Source organism: Nyctereutes procyonoides, unplaced genomic scaffold, assembly GCF_905146905.1.
Source record: "Nyctereutes procyonoides isolate TBG_1078 unplaced genomic scaffold, NYPRO_anot_genome, whole genome shotgun sequence".
NCBI lineage: Eukaryota > Metazoa > Chordata > Mammalia > Carnivora > Canidae > Nyctereutes > Nyctereutes procyonoides.
In genome coordinates this window covers 13,634,757-13,649,476 of record NW_026575041.1, presented here as the reverse complement: position 1 = coordinate 13,649,476, position 14,720 = coordinate 13,634,757, and the positions used below count along the sequence as shown (strand labels likewise).

The following is a 14,720-nucleotide window of genomic DNA, read 5'->3' as shown; positions in this document are numbered from 1 at the left end:
TAATAAGCCAAAAATCAGCATCAATACTTCTAGACATAATCATATTTTATGAGGTAAGTCAGCCAGCTGTTATATACAAACTGTGTATACAGTATGTGGGAGAGTGGTGGGAGAGAGGAAGCCAAACCACATTAATGAATGCTGTTTCACTGCTACTACTTGAAAAATATTATAGTCAAAGTTTCAAAAACTTTAAAAATATGCACATAGCACAAGAGTGAAATTATGCTTCCAATCTACCTCCAGTCTCCTTGACAGCTTTTGAGTGCATCACTTTCCACTTGGAGTTATATGAATCTTAACAATGATTTCCATTTACACGTGGGAACATTTGGATTTCATAATTGAAACTTACTGGTAGTCTAGAAGTGCTTCACTAGTAGGCAATTTGACTTCTTTGTGTGGCCCATCTTGAACATCCTTTTTATTTGCTTTTGCTGTGTTATCCATTGTGTTGCTTAGTTAGTAAGAAGCATACCTGTTTGAAAAGAAATGGGAAAAGTAAATAAATTCTGTCTTTGCTCCTCTACTTGTGTTTACTCAAGATAAGGAACTGCTGGGACTTAATTTAGAACTGTTTTTTTTTTTTTTTTTTCATTTCAGGTCTCCAGGTCTCCAGACCTATTACCTACCACAATGCTGGGACATAATGAATCAACAGATTCTTGAGTCTGGTAAGTTCCATGCCCAGGTACAGCATTTCCCCACCCAAAACTTTCTACGAGACTCATCCCCTTATGTTATCCATCTACATCTGTTTTCCCTCTCAAGCATTTTTAAGAACAAGGACTTAACTTTTTCAGTCATTTTATTCCACCACAGTGTTTGGCAGAGTGCACTGCATATAGTAGCAGTTCAGGAAATGTCTGTTAATTTTTTAAAACTAAGATAAAACAAAAGTACAACTTTCTATGAACACCAAGAAACTAGAGCCCAGAAGAATTAGGTTTGGCCAGGATTGTTATAAAGAGCAAATAAAAGCACATATTCAAATGTTTTTTAAGGGGCTAAAAGGTTTACAAATGCAAAATAATAGTAATTATAATATTATTAACAGTAACCGCTCATCAGCTATTAATTGCTTTTTAATCAATAGTAAAAAAAATTGTCAAAAATGATACATTTTAAAAGTGAAAAATCAGGTTCACCGTTCAAAGATTTATAAACAGGAATACTTCTTGGATTCTGTATAGGTACTAAAGTACTTCTTTTCAGATTACATAGTCTCCCTTAACAGATTTTTATCTTTTAATTTACATTAATCTCAAAAAAAAAGAGTTCCTAAACTTCAAAATATTAGTAATTGGGTATGGTAGAAAGAGTGTAGCCTTTGTGGGACGCCTGGATGGCTCAGTAGTTGGGCGCCTGTCTTTCGCTCAGGTCATGATCCCAGCATTTGGGATTGAGTCCCGCATCGGGTTCCCTGTGAGGAGCCTGCTTCTCCCTCTGCCTGTGTCTCTGCCTCTCTCTCTCAGTCTGTGTCTCTCATGAATAAATAAATAAATATTTTTAAAAAGAATGTAGCCTTTACAATTATTTATTTAGATGGCTGGAAACTCCATGAAAGTGGGGATGATATAATTCTTGTGCATTACTCTATTTCCCCACACATGCACAATAAATCCTTGTCAGATGAAAAAATGGATGGATGAATCAGGCAGACATGTTTTTTTTTAATTTATTTTTTATTATTGGAGTTTAATTTGCCAACATTTAGCATAACACCCAGTGCTCATCCCACCAAGTGCCCCCTTCAGTGCCCATCACCCAGTCACCCCAACAGGCAGACATGTTTAAATCCCAGATCCACCACTTATTGTCAATGGAACCTTGAGTAGATTAATCTTTTTGAGCTTCAGTTTCATCATTTGTAAAGTGAGAGAAAAAAAAGCCTTACTTTAAAAGCTGTCGTAAGAATTAAATAAGCTAATATTTAAAGCACCTAGCATAGTGGCTGACATACAGAAAGAGCTTAGTTAGGTATTTATGCCCCTTTAGTTAAACTCCAGATCATGCTTCTTCAAACTTCAGGTAACTGAAAAGCAGAGGACATCTGCCTGTTGCTAAGTATGATGATATGTGGAAAAACTAATCTGTGTGATTTGCTGTTGTCAACCTTCATCAATGATTTAGGTCACTGAATCGGTAATCTGCATAGATCACTGAGATCCACAGTGGGAAATCTCTCTGAAATGAAACATGTTTTCCTAGACATGATGCTTGCATACCTAGACCTCCATCAAGGCTCAGTCTTTATGTCTGACACTTTTCTTTTCCAGCCAAAATGTGTTCATCTCTATACTCTAACAGACTCCAGTATGCATAAATGGAAACATACTATAATACTTCCCAACTAAAAAGCATATAGGTGATACAACAAAAAAAATTAGCACATTAAGACAGTGATATATTAAGTGATATCTTCTCAGATATGAAAGTCTTGAGAATAATTCCATAATCTACACACCAAAATGTGTCATTTATACCATCATAATTCACAGAAACTTGTCAGTTGAGAAAAATTGCTTTCTTTTGTTTTAGATGCAGAGTTGAATTTTTATATTATTTTCCATTTTAGAATTAGAGTTTTTAACTTGACTATTGAACAAAAAGATAGCATGCTGACCAGTGTTTCATTTCACAACAGTTACTGTTCGACAGTGATTTTTACTATAAATATTTCAGTTAAAAGTTAAAACAAATGCTAACTTCGATCTCTAGTTCTCTTTCTGAGTCATATGGAAGAGATCAAGTGTTACAGTTTCCACCTACAGTACCCATCTGGTGCTGGGGGAGGGGGGATGACCTCATGATGCTCAATTACCTCAGTTACCTGGCTAAACTCTCTGACTAAAGTATAGTTACGTAACTGCGGCTCATGACAAAGGACTTTAATAAAACATGAGTGAAAATGTGGATACATTAAGCACAAATGATTTATGCAAAAACTATATTAAGATTCATTGTTTTATATATTTTTCAGAAAATTAGGAAGCATCGGTTGCCCTTTTAATAGATGCATTCTTGCAACGAGCTAATGACATTACTTCAGAAAGTACTAAGTACTTCTACATTTGATAATGTCCTACAAACAATGGGGATTTTCATAAATATTTACAAGGATTTACAGTTCTTGACCACCTAGAGGATTTCTATCTCAGCAAAAGGTGAGAATCCTAGAAAAAAACTCACAAAATAATGTGATTACCTTCCAGGAAGGTTTCACAAAGAATAATTCCTGACAGAGGGACACTTAATCTGTTTGCCAGTAACTGCAAACATCTATTTAGTGCCTGCTCTGTGCATGGCACTTTACCTGACCCTTAATTTTAAAATATGAAGAGACAAGATCGCTACTCAAAGAAATATACTCCAGCAGAACTTCAAAAAAATAATGAGCAACTTTAAAAGACTAGAAAGATTGTGCAAGTAATGAATGCTCCCAAGATCGTGACTACAGGGTGACCTTTTGTACCTGTTTTTCCTCTCCCAACGCTGGGCTTTCTTTTTTTTCTTTTCTTTTTTTTTTTTTTAAGATTCTATTTATTTATTCATGAGAGACACACACACACAGAGAGAGAGAGAGAGAGAGAAAGAGAGAGAGAGGCAGAGACACAGGCAGAGGGAGAAGCAGGCTCCATAGAGGGAGCCCAACGTGGGACTCAATCCCGGGTCTCCAGGATTACACCCTGGGCTGAAGGCGGCACTAAACCACTGAGCCACCCAGGCTGCCCAACACTGGGCTTTCAATATACGTCGTGGTGGGAGGGCAGGTGAGGAAGCTGAGTTTGAAAGACTGGGTGTCCAGCCTTGTCAGAGCCCACTCCATAATCATTTCCCATCAGAAAATGTTTCAAAATATATTCCCCAAGTGCTTTTCACTGAAAAGTAAGAAGCCTGTTTGGAAAAAATGGACATATAATAGCCACATTCTTCAAATGTACTGTTAACCCATGTCTTACTTTACTCTGCAAAATTATCCAAAAAACAAAAAATGGATTCTCAGGATCCTAGCTCAGTATCTAGAAGGTTCCTCATGACTCTTTTTCATTTGGGACGAATATCCAGAAGCCTCCTACTGACTCTTTCCAAATTTTATGGAGGCTGGGAGGGATGGCAGCTCTGCCCTGATACTTTTCCGGACATTTAGAATGGATTCTGATGTTGATTAGCCAATGTTTTTATATAAATGTAGATTAAAATGGAAGATATTCATTTAATAGCATTAGTAATAGCAGAAGTTCTGAATAAGATTTCATCAGAGGTTGAGAGTATGGTTTAGTTAAAAGATCTCTATGTGGGTGTTGGAAGTCTTGAAATCTATCTAGTCCTGGCTCTGCTATTACCTACCTAAAACTGTGTGACTCTAATAAACAACAACAATAATAATATAGTAATATCTCATTACAGTGTTAACTGCAGTATATATTTGAAAACATTCATGGCATTCATTCTCAACAAAATACAACTCCTTTAATACTGAATAACAACTAATCACTTCATCTTTGAACTTTCAAAAAATATATGTTGGAACATAGGCCAGCATCTTCCATGGATGCAAACTAGATGTTCAATAAATGTCTAATTTGAATGACTGACTTGCAAATCATGTGTACTCACTTTCTTTACCAATGACCCTATTTATTTGCTCATAATGTCGTGCGTATCCTTAGTTTAGAAAGTAAATCATGTTTGTTTATTTATTTACTTATTTATTTAAGGTAAGCTCCAAGCCCAGCGTGGAGCCCAATGTGGGGCTCAAATCCACAACCCTAGATCAAGACTTGCACCAAGATCAAGAGTTGGATGCTCAACTGACTGATCCACCCAGGGGGCCCTGAAAGTAAATCATTTTATTTTATTTATTTTATTTTATTTTATTTTAAAGATTTTATTTATTTATTCATGACAGAGAGAGAGGCAGAGACACAAGCAGAGGGAGAAGCAGGCTCCACGCAGGGAGCCTGATGTGGGACTTGATCCTGGGACTCCAGGATCTTGCCCTAAGCTGAAGGCAGATGCTCAACCGCTGAGCCACCCAGGTGTCCTAGTAAATTACTTTTAAATGCAAATACTCTCTTATGGTAGAACATATTTTTAATACAATTTTTAAATATTTAAAAAGTGTTCTTCAGCGTATGTTAAAAAAAACCTCTAAATTCATTTAAAGGCTTTTAGTAGTGAGAATATCACCTAAAAGTTAGTTTCAAACAAAAATAAAATAAAAAAAGATAATAATAAAGTCAACTATCATTAATGTACCTTATATTTTAAAAAATAATAAATAGAATATCTGGATAAATGACACTTTTAACTTTCACTTGCCTAACTGATGATTTACATTACATTGCCACATTTTCTTTGCCAGCGCAAATCCTTTGGTCAGTAGCACATTTCTGAACTGCAGTTCCCAAATTATACTGGATTCTTAGCTTAATAATTATCTATCTTCTGATCCAGAATTGCTAATAACATAGTTTGAAAAGCACTATCTTATACTAACTTATCTAGCAACCAGAACCACATTTCCCCCCCCCAACTCCTTCTGTCCTTCAAGCTTAGAAATGTCACAAAAGAAAAGAAACATAATCACGAAAAGAATATTGTGAAGATTATGGAAATGCATGCAGTATTTTCATACTCTGATGGTGGAGAACAAAAAGGTTTCTATCATCAAATAACAGTGGTGATTATGAAAAAGATCTACTGGAGCCAGGTCTTGGGATGGCAATAAGGAAATCCATGAGCGGTTATCACACACACACAATGATAAATACCCAATCTCATTATTTTCCTTCTCTGCCTTCCCAGAAACATATGTATGTATATACTTTTTTCCTTCAATGGGACATCTTCCACCTCTCATCCTCCTCCTCAACTCTCTCTTGCCTAACAGAGAATTAATCATGGAGTGAGAACGGGAGTGAAGAAGCAAGGTAGTGTGAAATTGAACGAAGTTGTAAAAGAAGGATGTTGCAGCATCCAGAGCGAGGAGCTGAAGCCAATCTATGGACTGAGAGAGTGAGGGTTAAGGCCATCAACAACATTCAGGGCACTCAGAAAGTACCCACAGGGGAGGGCTGTGTACTGGTACTGAGAAGGATGCAAGGGTGTGTGAGCCTTCACTCAAAACGCATTCACAAGACTGGGAATGTGCTAAGAACACTAAGCCAAGCAAGGCTTGAGTCTAGTCCTAGCCCCTCCACTATCAGTTTTATAACCCCAAACGAGCCTCTAAACCCCCTGATCCTGAGTTCTCTTCATCTTCCCTGCCTCCTCCCAGGGTTATCAAGGAAGCTCAGTACTTTGGGAGTACTGTCAAGCAATAAAGCTCCAAACAAATGGAAGAACTGGTTTACTGAGCATCTACTGTATGCTAGAGGCTGCCTGTGAGGTGAGGGCATGAAGGGTAGGAAATATCAGAAAGGGAGACAGAACAGAAAGACTCCTCACTCTGGGAAACGGACTAGGGGTGGTGGAAGGGGAGGAGGGCGGGGGGTGGGGGTGAATGGGTGGCGGGCACTGAGGGGGACACTTGACGGGATGAGCACTGGGTGTTATTCTGTATGTTGGCAAATTGAACACCAATAAAAAATAATTTATTATTAAAAAAATAATATGGGGCTTTCTGAGGGGGAAAAAAAAAGGGTTACGAACCTGAATCAAATTCAGATCCTGCCCTCCGGGAATGGAAGATCTAGAAGGGCAAACGAGCAACACATCCGGGGGTTCTACTGCAAGGCGGTTAATATTTTGAGCAGATCAAAAGATCTTCCGTTTCTGTGTCCTGCGTGAAGAGAGGTGGGCGTCTGAGAAGCGCTCCCGGCGGCGTCCAACGGTCCAGGAGCAGGGCTCGGGGGAGGACGCCCGAGGGCGCGACCCCAGGCCCCGGTGGGCGCAGGGCAGGCCCGGGAACGGCGGGGGTGAGCGGGGAGGGCGGGGAGGTCGGGCCGTAAGTGCCGGGCCGGGAGGGGTCGGGGGCCGAGGCAGGAGGCCCGCCAGTCCCCCTACCGCGCCTCCGCGGCGTCCGGGAGCGGAGGCTCTGCAGGGGGCCCGCAGTCCGCGCTCGCCCGCGGCCAGAGGACCGGGTCCCCCCTTCCGCCGCCGCGCCAGCGCCCTCCGTTTCCAAGGCGACGCGCGCGCTCGGGCTGCCCCGCCCCCCGCACCCCCCCCCCGCCCCGCGCAGGAGCTCCCGCGGGCCGGGCGCGCCCCCCGGTGGCCGCACAGGGAAGAGGCCCGGCCGAAGGCCCGCGCTGCCGCCTTTTGCCGCCGAGATGGCGCCCTCCCGCCTTCTCCCCGCGCGATTTTCACCCCCGCAGTGCGCCCTGCTGGGTGCACACTAACGCACGCCCCTCCCGGCCTCCCTCGAGTGCTAAACCTGTAGGCGGTGGGTTGTGCGGAGACGCGGCACGTGGCTCTGCGCCGAGACCGCTGCGTGGCTTTCCAGGCGCTCGCGGGGCGGGCGGGGGCGTGCGCGCGGCCGGCCTCGGCCCCTCGGCCCCCCGGCCCCTCTGCCCCCCTGCCCCTCTGCCCCTCTGCCCCCCGGCCCCTCGGCCCCCCTGCCCCTCTGCCCCCCTGCCCCTCTGCCCCCCTGCCCCTCTGCCCCTCTGCCCCCCGCCCCGCCCCCGCCCCCCGCCCCCCCTGCCCTCTGCCCCCTGCCCCCCTGCCCCCTGCCCCTCTGCCCCCTGCCCCCCTGCCCCTCTGCCCCCCTGCCCCTCCCTGCCCCCCTGCCCCTCTGCCCCCCTGCCCCTCCTGCCCCCCTGCCCCTCTGCCCCCCTGCCCCCCTGCCCCCTCTGCCCCCCTGCCCCCCTGCCCCTCTGCCCCCCTGCCCCTCTGCCCCCCTGCCCCTCTGCCCTTCCACCCGCAGGGCTCGTCGCTGGCCCGGGTTGGGTGCGACAGTTCCCTGGGGTTTGGTCCTTAACGGAATTGCAGCCTCCTCCACTAAGTGCTTGTGTGATAACATCCGGCTCTGTAAGCTCCTTGGTCCTATTTTGCTTCTCTCTTTACTTTTTTGCTCCTAAACCTCAAGAAAACCAACACAGATTCCGATTCCGTTTTCCCCTCTTTCTACTTGTTGCAGCTCTGTCCTAATTTGAGGGGGAAATATATCACCTGGCTACAACCTCCGAAGGTGCCTTTTCTATCCTGCATTTTTTATTTTTATTTTTAATTTATTTTTAATTTTTTAAATTGGTGTTCAATTTGCCAACATACAGCATATCACCCAGTGCTCATCCCGTCAAGGGCCCCCCTCAGTGCCCATCACCCAGTCACCCCCACCCCACCCCCCACCCCCCACCCCCCACCCCCGCCCACCTCCCCTTCCACTACCCCTTGTTCATTTCCCAGAGTTAGGAGTCTCTCATGTTGTCACCCTCACTGATATTTTCACTCGTTTCCTCCCCCTTCCCTTTATTCCCTTTCACTAATTTTTATATTCCCCAAATGAATGAGACCATATAATGTTTGTCCTTCTCCAATTGACTTATTTCACTCAGCATAATACCCTCCAGTTCCATCCACGTCGAAGCAAATGGTGGGTATTTGTCATTTCTAATGGCTGAGTAATATTCCATTGTATACATAGACCACAGCTTTATCCATTCATCTTTTGAAGATACAGATGCAGTGAAACGCCAGGACTCCTGCATTTTTTTCTTTCTCGGCCTCAAGACAATTTCTTACATCCTGGCAGCACCTACTTAGGCTAGTAACATCCGAGTCAAATACTCACCCCTCTGTCCCCAGAAGACACAGGTGAGGAGCTCCCTTGAACCCCCACTCTTCATAAGTCACCTGTTTGACATTCTTGAATTTGATTTTTAAAAAATAGACTATCATATATAGTTTCTAATTAGTTCTGTGACTTTTTTTTTTTTTTTTTTTTTTAGATTTTATTTCTTTATTCGTGAGAGACACAGAGAGAGAGAGGCAGACACATAGACTCCCTGCAGGGAGCCAGATGGAAGACTCCAATGGGGAACAGGGATCACGCCTTGCACCGGAGGCAAGCCTCAACCACTGAGCCACCCAGGTGCCCCAGTCCTTTGGTATATTAATAACAAATTAACTTCTTAAGGGAATTGAATCAGTTAATATAAATATTAGCTTTTGGTTGAGGTAGTTTATCTCATTGGTAAAAAGTCATCCAAAAAGTAGCCAGTTTGAGATAATTTATGTGTTCTACCTCATTTGGGCCTTCCTTTATTCCATCGGTGTTATGTCTTTGTTAAATGCCAACAGTTTGCTGTGATCTACACATTTGATAAAGATTTTCTTAGGTACTCGGTCTTTCCTAGAATAACAACAGGTGGGATTATGGGGTAAAATTATTAAATAGAGTGCAGATGCAGGAGAAAAAAGGTACCACCAAAAATTTTTCAAGCATGGGGATTATTTCTGTTAAATGGAAAAAGAATTTTGTGATTATTCAGCACTTAGAAATCATTCCCAAATCATTTCCTATAAACCTTAGACCTGCTTCTTCTATGAGAGCCTGGGCCCAGGGTAAAAAATGTACTTTTACTCTATCCTTTATCTCCTGTGCAGTTTTTATTATGGTATTTGCCAGTTGGTGGTCAAACAGATGAAGCCAGATAAGCATTTGCCAAGTTTCCTCATTTGACTTTGATTTTTCTGCTAGCCATGTTGAGCGATGTAGAAATACAGGCAGGAGAGGGACGCCTGGGTGGTTCAGTCAGTTAACAATCTAACTCTAGATTTCGGCTCAGGTCATGGTCTCAGAATCATGAGATCGAGCCCTGCCCAGGCTCCACTCTGGGTGTGGAGCCTGCTTAAGATTCTCTCTATGCCACCCTTCCCTCCCTACCCCCCCCCCCAAAGAAATACAAATAGGAAAGTTTCTGTGGTAGAAAAAGCCAAATATATTGTCTGATTTGGCAAAATGCCAAATAACCTGTTTGGTATGCACAATTTGTAAACATTTTATACTTTTTCAATTTTTTCACCTTTTTTTCGTTGAGGATCACTACTTCTGCAAACAGACCCTAAAGCAATCAACTAAATGTATCAATATTAAATCTCACAATAATTTTTAGAGACCTGAGCTAGTGATTAACCTGTTGACTTTGTAGACCTGTTCAAACTTCTAGTAAATCAGAAGGTTTATTGACAACAGAGTTACTTTTGAGAAACAGAAAAGCCCAGCTATACTTCTTACCCCAAAACTTTGTTCCTTTGTAGCTTAAATAGGTATTTTTGCAAAAAAAAAAAAAAAAAAAAAAAAAAAAAGTCATGAAGTAAATTACTTTCTTGACAGGGAAAGTTTACCTTTAAGCAGGCATTATGACAAACTCATAGAGGGGATTATGTTTTAATCCAACATCCATTGGCATGTTTTGATATTATAAAATGGGATTGTTTCCCACTCTATTTATAAGGGTTGCAACTTTTTCCTTTAGGCCAGAGAATGGCTCTGCAACCTTCCCCATCTCTTCATCTCTTGAAACCAAGTTTAACTTGAATGACCAGAACTCTGGCAAAAAGAAATCACATCACTTTTCCCCCCACATATCTCCTTCCTCCTACTACCTAATTTTTGAAATTACTTTTATGAACTCTGTTCTTTCAGAGGGAGAGGAGCCCAGAATGTAAGCTGGAGCTAGAGTGTTGTGTCCCAGAAGCCTGAGCCAGGTAATACTGACTGTGCTTGAGGGCTTTAGTATATGATGTCATGGGAGCAATTCAGCTATAGTGAGTTGCTACATGTTTTGGCAGTTTTAAGATATGACTACATAAGAGAAACATACAAATCAACAGAATGTGACAAAAACATCCAGAAATAGATATGTAAAAACAAATGTACATATATTTACATATATTTAACTATCATATTTGATTTTATACACACACACACATACATACATAGACAGTTGCTTCAGACAGAAGTGCCAGGGTAAATAGAAGAGGAAAGGATAGTATTTTCAACAAATGCTACTGTAACTATTGTATAGGTCTGGGGGAAAAATGAACCTTGACCTGATTATACACCTATAAAAAATTAACTTGAAGTTAATCATAGATCTGAACATAAAAGCTAAAACTATAAAACACAGGAGAAAATCTTCGTGCTGTTGGGTAGGCAAGGATTTATTTATTTATTTATTTATTTATTTATTTATTTATTTATTTATTATATAGGACACCAAGAGCATGAAGTTTAAAAAAAAAAAAAAGGAAAAGAATTTGTAATTCAAAAAATTAAAAACTTCTTCTCTTAGTTAGTTTTAAGAAGACAAAAAGGCAAGCCACAGTGTGGAGGAAAATATTTCAATACATATACCTGACCAAAGGTGGTATCCATAATTTACTGAACTAAAGCTCAATAATGAGAAGATAAAACAACCAATTACAAACACCAAAAGATTTGAATAGACACTCCACAAAAGAAGACATATCAGTGGCCAATTAGTACCTGAAAACATGCTCAACATCATTAGTCATTAGGGAAATGCAAATTAAAGCTCCAGTGAGATACCACTACACACCCATTAGAATGGTTAAACTTAAAAAAAAAACTGACAATATTGTGTGTTAGCAAGAGTGAGGAGCAACTAGAACTTTCATATATTGTTGCTGGAAAAGTAAGATGGCACAACCATTTTGGAAAACAATTGGGTGGTCTTTTATAAGGTTAAATACATATCTCTGGTATAATCAACCCAGCAACCCCACTCCTAGATATTTGTTCAAGAGAAATGAAAATGAATGTTCATAACAGCTTTATCGTAATAATCTAAACCTGGAAACAACCCAGATGTCCATCAACAGGTAACTGGTAAAACAAAAAGTTTATAGCCATACAATAGAAACTACTTAGCAATAAAAAAGAAACGAACTATTGATACGTGCAACAAACAACATGACAGGTCTCAAAAGAATTTAGCTAAGTGACAAAGCCAAATGTGAAAAACTACATACTGTATCATACAAAATTCTAGAAGAGCCTGAAAGCAGATTAGTGGTTGCCTAGTGCTGAGAGGGAGAAGTGAAGGAAATGTTCTTTAACTTCATAGAACATGGTGGTGGTGGGTACAGGGTATAGGCATTTGTTAAAACTTGCGGAATTACATATTGAAATGCGTGCATTTTATTGCATGCAAATTATACCTTAATAATTAGTTTATTTCTTAAAAAAATAGCTACGAATTCTCCGATACTCCTCCCATTAAGCAGTGGAGTCTCTCTTCCCTCTTCTTGAATATAGGTGGTCTTACGACTATTTCAACCAAGAGAATATAGCAGAAATGATTGTACATTATTTCCAAGGCTAGGTCAGAAAAAGCTGCTTCTGGGTTCTTTTGGGGTACTTGTTCTGAGGGAAGCCAACTGCCATGTAAAGAGCCCATCTACTTTGAGACAGCCATGCTGGAGAAGCCACATGTAGGCCCTATGGTCATCTCTTCCAACTGAGCCTACCTTCTAGCCCAAAAAGTACTTGACATGTGAGTGAAGGTATCTTGAATCCTCCCAACATCAGCTGAGAATTGCTGAGTTGTGCCATAGTTGATGCCACAGGAGCAAGAGATTGCCAATTACTATCCTGCAGAATCTGGGATATGGTTGTTTAAAGCCACTAAGTTTTGATAGTGTATTAGTTAGCTATTACTATATAACAAATTACTCCAAAATTTAGTGATTCAAGACAACAACAATCACTTATTGTCTCACTGTATCTATGGATTAGGAGTTTGGGAGCAAGTTGATTGGGAAGTCCTAACTTGGGGTATCTCATGAGGTCAGATGTTGGGCAGATTCTTTCTGCCTGAAGGAGCTTTCAGTCTATGGGAATGAGGAGCAGACAAGTTGATAGGCCATCACAACACAATTGGATAACCCGTGGAATAGGGGTAAAAAACCCCTGGAAAGGGAAAAACCTAACCCAGTCTTGAGAGTCAGGGAAAAATTTCCAGAGGAACTGAGGTCTGAATTGAGACTTGACCATGAGCAGGCATTAGTCAGTTTAGAGGGTTGGATGTGAAAGGGGCTGGAACAGAGGGATTGACATGGAAAAAGTCCTACAGGTAAAAATGAAAATGATGAGTTTCTTGTGAAGCTGAAAGAAATTTACTAATGCTTGGAGGGTCCCAGAGAGGGGAGGAGAGCTAGCCAGCAGGATAGAAGCAACAGGACAGACGGTGATGGGTCCTCTGAATCATCTTTCATGACAAAAGTTCACTCTGGCTACAGTATAGAAGGGTTGGGAGAGGTCAAGATAGGGACAGGATCCAGGATGAACTTCACTGATCACACTTTCCATCTTTCTTCTGCCTACGAGCTTCTCACATAGGTCTACTGCTTGGTCCAGGAGACATGTCACTGCCTCTGCCTTTTGCAAGTTTGCAATGGTTGGCGAAAACAATGACCTCATCTCCCTGGCTCAAGTTATCAGCTTGCCCAATCTCTAGAACCTTCTATGACTCAGGTGAGATGCCCACCCCCACACCAGGAAGTAGTCTGTGAAACTCTGCCTCTAATAAACATATTAAAGAATTAGCACATAGAGAGTGATACTACCTCACATCTAGAGAATGAGGCAGTATAGATTCTGACTTCCACCTTGTAAGAACTGTGTTTGTATAATTATTTTCCGGTTGTTGTTTTTTTTTTAACTATGGTAAGAACACAACATGAGATCTACCCTCTCACAAAATTCTAAGTGTACATTGTTGTTAACTGTAGGCACTGTGTTTAACAGTAGATCTCTACAATTTATGTGTCTGACAGAACTGAAAATACCAGTTGAGCCAGAACCCCCCATTCTCCCTTTCCTGAGCCCCTGACAACCACTAATTTACTCTCTGCTTCTATGAATTTGACTGTTTTTAGATACCTCATGTAAGTGGAATCATGCAGTATTTGTTCTTCTGTGTTTGGCTTATTTCACTTAGCATAATGTCCTCTAGGCTCATCCATATGGTTGCAAGTGGCGGGATTTTCTTCGTTTTCTAAAGCTAAATAATATTCCATTGTATGAATATATCATGTTTTCTTTATCCATTCATCCACCAATGGACATTTAGGTTGTTTCAATATTTTGAGTATTGTGAATAGTGCTGTGATGAACATGGAAGTATAGATATCTCTTTCAGATCCTGATTTCAATTCTTTTGGATAAATACCCCAAAATGGGATTGCTGGATCATATAGTAGTTCTATTTTTTAATCTTTTGAAAAAACCTCAATACTGTTTTCCAACATTTTTGTACACAATTCAATAATTTTCCTATCAGAAACAATGATTTAGAATAGACCATGGGGGAAATGTACCATATAAAAATAACACCATAAGAGAGTGTTAATATAGATAGTATATGTTCAAAACCTAAATAATACTTTTTTTAAAGTTCTCAAAACTTTTGACTTAACAGACTGGATTGGACAGGAAATACTATAATACCTGGACTAGAAAATGTGTAACATTGAATAACATCAATGTTAATCTTTTCAAATAAATGTGTGAGTTTAATGCAGATCTACAAAAAATATTTGTTTGCAGAAGGAAAAATAATTAGGGAATTTTCAGGACTGTGTATCATTATTACCAAGTCCAAGATGGTGTGCTATATTTTTAAATAAAAAGACATAGTGAGATTTTGGGTTACTCCTTGCATTATATATGGTATCGAGGAAATACTAAATATTTTACCTTTTGGTCAGTACACTAGCTGAGAAAACCATTGCAAAAGACCACACTATAT

The 14,720-nt window shown here is 40.8% G+C and overlaps 1 protein-coding gene across 1 annotated transcript in view; it reads right to left on the bottom strand.

Annotated features, from left to right (window-relative positions):
- The window catches only part of CCDC83 (coiled-coil domain containing 83), a 48,675-nt gene extending 41,888 nt beyond the window's left edge, over window positions 1-6,787 (bottom strand). Inside the window, exons 1-2 of the mRNA XM_055320709.1 lie at window positions 6,658-6,787; window positions 356-478 (exon numbers count right to left, since the gene is read on the bottom strand). Of these exons, the coding sequence (XP_055176684.1) occupies window positions 356-450 (95 nt within the window). The 5' untranslated portion in view covers window positions 451-478; window positions 6,658-6,787. The remainder of the gene's footprint in view (window positions 1-355; window positions 479-6,657) is intronic.
- Window positions 6,788-14,720: the final 7,933 nt, after the last annotated feature.